Source organism: Sapajus apella, unplaced genomic scaffold (genome assembly GCF_009761245.1).
Source record: "Sapajus apella isolate SASKATOON/1434 unplaced genomic scaffold, GSC_monkey_1.0 scaffold189, whole genome shotgun sequence".
NCBI lineage: Eukaryota > Metazoa > Chordata > Mammalia > Primates > Cebidae > Sapajus > Sapajus apella.
In genome coordinates this window covers 842,331-848,330 of record NW_022437129.1, presented here as the reverse complement: position 1 = coordinate 848,330, position 6,000 = coordinate 842,331, and the positions used below count along the sequence as shown (strand labels likewise).

Below are 6,000 nucleotides of genomic sequence, written 5' to 3'. Positions count from 1 at the left end.
TTTTTTTTTTTTTTTTTGAGATGGAGTCTCACTCTGCCACCCAGGCTGGAGTGCAGTGGCACCATCTCAGCTCACTGCAACCTCTGCCTTCCGGGTTCAAGTGATTATCCTGCCTCAGCCTCCCGAGTAGCTGGGATTACAGGCATCTGCCACCATGCCTGGCTAATTTTTTGTGTCATTAGTAGAGATGGAGTTTCATCATGTTGGCCAGGCTGGTCTCGAACTCCTGACCTCGTGATCCGCCTGCCTTGGCGGAATTACAGTCGTGAACCACTGTACCCGGCCCCTAACTCTCTCATTGGTCACTGTCCAGACGGGGCAATTGAGGCCCAAACTGAGGCAAGGACTTGTCCCACGTCACCACAAGCTGGCAGAGAAGCAGGAAGGACAGCAGCTTGCCCTGCCCCCAGAGGCCGCAGCCTGCAGGCCCTCCCAGCCTCTGTAATCAGTGTTTCCTCAACATCCTCAGCTTAGGGGCAAATGCTGGGAGCTCTCTGGTAAACCAGCATGCTTGGAAAATAAGTTAAAATCACGGAGGCTTCCTGCTTCTGAGTTGCAGGCGGTGACTTAAACTGTGGAACCGCAAAGGAAAACCTGTGTTTCAGAGTCGTAGGTCACACAACTTTGCGGACACACTAAAAACCATGGGAGTGTACACTTCAGGTCGGTGAATTCTATGGTGTGTGAAGATCTCAATAAAGCTGCTTGAAAAGTAACTCTTCTGAAGTAGAATCTTAATATCAGAGATGGGAGGATCTCAGACACTGTGGATCCAAATGACTGCTCCCTCCTCCCATCCTACGAACCTGGAAAGGCCTGGTTAGGATGTGCTGAAGGCTCCCAAAGGGCCGGTGCCTTCAGGTAGCTTCTAGGCTCCCTCTGCTACCGAAAGGCAAGCTTTCCCACCCCAGGTCTTAAAGCTCCTGAACTCTGCCAGCCAGGCACACACAGCTGGCTCCAACGTCTGCTACTGGTGCCATGAATATGCCAGCTGCTGTCATGAGGGTCCAGGAGATGAGGGTAGGGGTGTGGCGTCCCCGAGACCACCCCACTCAGGGTCTCCTTTAGCCCTGACAATTGCCAAGCGTGGTGGGCTGGGCAGGATCACACCTCCTCTTTTGACAGGTGCGGGGACAGAGTCCCTGGGAGTGAGTGTACCTTGGCTCCTGCTGCTTGGTCTGCCGGAGCAAGCTCTCCTGGTGGTTGCTGACAGTATCAGGGTTTGAGTGTGGCTGTCTTGGGCAGGTCGGGGGCTAATGGGACATCATCGTGCCTCATGCCCACTCCCTGAGGCCCACCAAGGACCAATTCTGACACAAGCGTCCCTCAGGCTCGGACTCATTCCCTCTCACACTCCGACCCCAGGTCATCGTGCAGCGGTCACTGTCGGCCCGGGACCTGAACCATGCCAAGGCGGGCTCCATCCTGGCCAGCTACCTCAAGATGCTCCCCATGGGCCTGATCATCATGCCAGGAATGATCAGCCGTGCGCTGTTCCCAGGTAGGACGGGCTCCGGGCACTGAGCCAGGCTGCAGGGCACCCAGGCTTCTGGGTCCTTGTCCTGCAAAGGTCACTAGGAGGAGAGGTGAAGGATAGATGTGAACTGCTCCCCAACCTGGGCAGTGGGGAGAGTGTGCCTTGGGCCCACAATCAAAGGGATTGGCATGGATGTGGCCTGGCACAAGGTCAGGACAGGTATCGCTTACTGCTGTGTGACCTCAGGCTATAAATGAACGTCCCTGTGCCCCGCCGTTTCCTCATCTGCAAAGTGGGGACTGTGCCACCCACCTGGCAGGTGCCATCAAGATCCTCTAACTACAGGCATTTGAGGCCTTGGGGTGGGGAAATGTGCATTTCCTTAGGTTGCCTTTTCAGGCCTCTGGGACCAAGAGTCCCCAGTGTTGATGATGGCCTTCCATATGGCCCTGGGCGGTTCCCATCCTGCCTGTTATTCAGTTTCCCCATCCATAACAAGGGAATTGAAGTCATCGGCGCCCAGAAGACAGCAGCTCGGACTCTTGGGTGGCTGGCGTGCGGGACCCGGACCTACCTGTGCCTCCTTGTCTGTGGAGCGCTGGGCCTGCATCCTCCTCGACGCGTCAGCTTCTTCTCTCCCCCGACTCTGGGCCCACGGGGAGCCACCCGGGGGTCCAGCAAAGGTCCCTCGGGTTATGTGGGGGGCACTCAGCTGCCGGCGTGGTGGCGGGATTGGCCCATTGGCCACCTGCTCTGAGTGGCGCCTCCGAAGAGGGGCTGAGTGCTCTCTCACCTCGAAGTACTCCTCTGACACTGAGGAAGAGGCCACGGAGAGCCTCCGGGGCCCAGGGCCACGGCTGGAGCTGCCTGAGTGGCTGTCCTGGTCACTGAGGGTTACGTAGTCATCATCATCTTCCTCTTCTGCCCCATCCAGCCCATTGGGGAGCCCCACCCCTAGGCCGTCAGGGTCATCCTGGGTCACAGATAGCTGCCGCTGGAGCGGGGTGTGGCCTGGGCCTGCCGTCCTGGGTAGCCTGTGGTCTGTCCCATTCTGGGGAGCCTCCTCTTTGGGGGTCTCCAGGGCCCAGCCAATACCACTGCTGTCCTGGGCTAGTACGTCTGCCACAGGGACTGTCCGCGGCTTGGGCATGGGGGGCAATGGCTCAGGGTCCCCCTGGGGGAGGCCGTTCTCAGCTGGGATACCGTCCTGGGGGGCACCAGGCTCTTGGGGAGGGCGAGGCTCTGGACGGGGCCTGCTGTCCTGGCTCTGCTTCCACAGCTGGTGCTGGGCGCTGGCCTGGGAGGTGTCACAGATCTTGATGCGGTTCATCTGGCTGGGCTGGGGGTTCCAGATGTTGGGGTCAATGATATTGATGTAGCCCAGGATGTCGCTGCCAGGCTCCGGGTCTGGCTCCACCCACGTGGGCAGGTACTCAAACATGTTGGCTTTCTCCAGGTGGAGCAGCCCCGGGTGGACGGGTGGCGGCAGCTCAGGGAGATCCCCTGGGTGCTCGGCCAACACTGCGCCCTGCAGCCCTGGGGGTTTCTTGGCCTCCTGCTTCTCAGAGGAGATCTTGGCAATCTCGTCAACGCTCTTGGCCTTGACCAGTGCGTACTTGGGGTTGACAAGCTTCTTGGCCACAGTGCCCGAAGGCACCAGGGGGACCACAGAGGGCAGCACAATAGGCTCTGGCTCCGGCTCCTTCTCCATGGGGATGCCCTTGAGGCTGACGCTGTGTGACATGAGGTACAGCTCCTGGAACTGCCGGTCAAACATCTCTACCACCTGGCCAGACAGCACGGAGATCACATTCCGGTCAGTTCGCGCGGCCGACCACGTGAAGCTGCAACAGAGGGAGGGGCACTGGTCAGGCACAGGGCCCTGCTTCCTCCCCTGGCCCGTGCACCGCTGCTGCTGAGCCTCAGACGGTAGCTACAGGGCCCTGGGATCAAGAAGTGAATGGGGGCAGAGGGCAGGGACATGCTGCGGGGTCAGACTGAGGCTGGGATGTCAAGCAGGTCAGACACACAGAGCCCATTCCTGCCTCTGCAAATGGCATGGCACTGTGTTCCTCTCTGGCTGGTGTAGGATTTGCTAAGCAGCTTGGGAAGGCCCTGGACACCATGCGTGGTGCCGCATGTGGTGGCCGCTGCTGCCAGGTGTCTAGGCTGCCACCAACCCCCATGTAACCATGGGCAGCCCCCTCCCCATGCCCCGTGTGCTGGTCCCCACATAGCTGGCCTCATCCCTGAGGACGGCTCTCAGAGCGACCCCTTAGGCTTGCAAAGGCACGGCCTGGCCTAGCCACACCCCACCTCCAGCCTGGCAACATGTCCAAGCTGGGACAACATCGTCCTCAGACGAAGCCCTTCTCTGCCTGCCTCCAGAGACAGGTGGGCAGGCAGGGGTGCCCCAGGCCTGCGCATACCTCAGCAGCCTTGGGACCAATGAACCGGAATAACCAGGGTGTCATAAGTCAGGATGAAGGACAGAAGCCAGCTGGGAACCAGAGGTACTGCTCCCGCAACTTCCCTGAAAGCCGAGAGTCACCTGTAGGAGCCGCACACAGCCCGGTCTCCATCCACAAACATGAATTTCTGGGCCAGGGCACCCTTGAACTTGGTTGCCGACCGAGTGAAGAACTCAGTTCCCCCACTGCTCCGCACTCTGAGATTCTGTGTTGGGAACAAAGAGACAGAATTACATGACCACAACACTGACCACACAGGGCGAGGGGAGGACCGTGGCTGCCCAGGGCTCAGAGGGGGCTTCAGGATAGTGAGGAGGGGAAGGAAGAGGCGGCGAGGCCTGGAGGGAGGGGCTGATGTGTCCACGACCGCAGGGCCTGGGGTAAGGAGGGACTCGGTGAGCCACGAAGCTGCAGAGGGGGCAGGCCCCGGTGAAAAGCAGGTGGGATAAGATGGTCTGGGACGTGGCCCCAGAGGTGTCTGAAGCGCAGCGCCAGGCAGGAGAGGCTTGCACAGCCGGCCAGCTTGGGACGTGCGCCGTGATGCTGCCGTGGGTGGGGGATGCTGTGCTGGGGTCCTGAGTGGGGAGAGTGATGTGCACACATTTTAGACATGTCTAGAGGATGGTGAGGGCACGATGTGCCAGGGGAGGGCATGAAGAGGGGCCCGCCCTGCAGAATCTGGGCCTCACACTCCAATAGTCTGTGGCCCTCCAGGGTGAGTGGCCCGGCCCAGCCTCTCTCCTGTGCTCCTCAGCGCCTCTGTCTCTGCTGGGCTCTGCTCCAAGGGCAGGACTCACAGCAAACCTTTCTCCTTCTCCACAGCCAGGATACCACCCCGCACCCAGACAGGCCCTAGAAATGGTCAGATTCAATTCCGTGCCAGCTTACACTGGCACAGAAAGGCCCTCAGAGCCCATGCCACAGGGAGCTACGACTAGGGAGAAGGCTTCTGGGGCGTGGGGAGCACAGTGGACCCCTCAACTGCCTTAGCTCCAAGGCCGGATCGTCACCGGCCTTTTCCCGGACCTGGCCACATAGGCCCCTCTGTCCGTGTGGAGTCTGTGGAGCTGCCAAGGGCCTGTGTGTTACATGAGCTCCAGGCGCTGCCTCTTCTCCCCCCGGTAGCAGGGCCTGTGGTGAGGGAGGAGCTGAGGGTAAAGGCTGGTGCTGGGCATGGCAGAACCCAGGAAGGGCAGGGCGAGCCTGGCTGAGACCCAGGTATCAAGGATGGCTGAGGGCGTCCGAAAGTAGAACCTCAGATGTAAAGAGGACCTGGGGCTCATCTGGCCCGTGTCCAGGGCCGTGTGCAAGAAATGCAGGCTCCTGGGTGCCCTGAGGGTCTGACTCAGGAGGCCTGCGGTCAGGCGAGGAATCTCAGTTTTAACACAAACTCCAGGGATTCCTGACTGGTCTGCCTGCATACCTCCTGTGACGGGAGTCTCACTCCCTCCCGAGGGGTTCTGTGCCGCCTTCTGGCTCTCGGTTATGACATGTTCTTAGTCAGACTGAGCTGTGACTTACTGGTCTGTCCCCTCACCCACTCACTGGCCTCAGCTTATTCACCCCACTCATTCACACAATCAACAACCCCCGCTGAGGCCCCCAGCTGCAGACACAGAGATGCCTGTGACGAGGATCCCACGTTGGAGGTGCAGGGCAGGCAGGGGAGCAAACGAAAACAAACCCAGTGCCCAGGACCGCAGAGGAGTGACCCGATGTGGGAAGGGCTGGCCGGGAGGCTCCCTCGAAAGGATGACATGGGTCACAGTGGGAGGTGGGGAAGCATTCCAGGCAAGGGACTCAAAGGCCAGGCATGAGAGGCCTTTGTCCAAGAGCACCTGGGGGAGAAGGGGTGGGCGTCACAGCTGCAGAGCGGGCAGGGCCGGCTCCTGGTGAAAGACCCCGCATCTGCTGAACGGCCTGGGCTTGGCCCCAGGGCCACGGGAGGATTTAGAGCAAAAGCGATAGGGTTGGGTGTGCATCTCAGGAACAGTTCTGGCACCAAGGGTGGGTGTGTGAAGTGAATGCTATGGGAGAGGAGGGGGCCTGAGA

At 60.1% G+C, this 6,000-nt stretch overlaps 2 protein-coding genes across 3 annotated transcripts in view; one reads left to right on the top strand and one right to left on the bottom strand.

Moving 5' to 3' along the window:
* SLC5A10 (solute carrier family 5 member 10) overlaps window positions 1-6,000 on the top strand; it is a 70,434-nt gene that overhangs the window by 23,579 nt on the left and 40,855 nt on the right. For both annotated transcript variants that reach the window (XM_032269179.1, XM_032269180.1), the window contains exon 9: window positions 1,366-1,501. In XM_032269179.1, coding sequence (XP_032125070.1) covers window positions 1,366-1,501 — 136 coding nt within the window. The remainder of the gene's footprint in view (window positions 1-1,365; window positions 1,502-6,000) is intronic.
* The window catches only part of FAM83G (family with sequence similarity 83 member G), a 34,961-nt gene that overhangs the window by 6,004 nt on the left and 22,957 nt on the right, over window positions 1-6,000 (bottom strand). The window contains exons 4-5 of the mRNA XM_032269178.1: window positions 4,029-4,153; window positions 2,052-3,321 (exon numbers count right to left, since the gene is read on the bottom strand). Coding sequence (XP_032125069.1) covers window positions 2,052-3,321; window positions 4,029-4,153 — 1,395 coding nt within the window. The remainder of the gene's footprint in view (window positions 1-2,051; window positions 3,322-4,028; window positions 4,154-6,000) is intronic.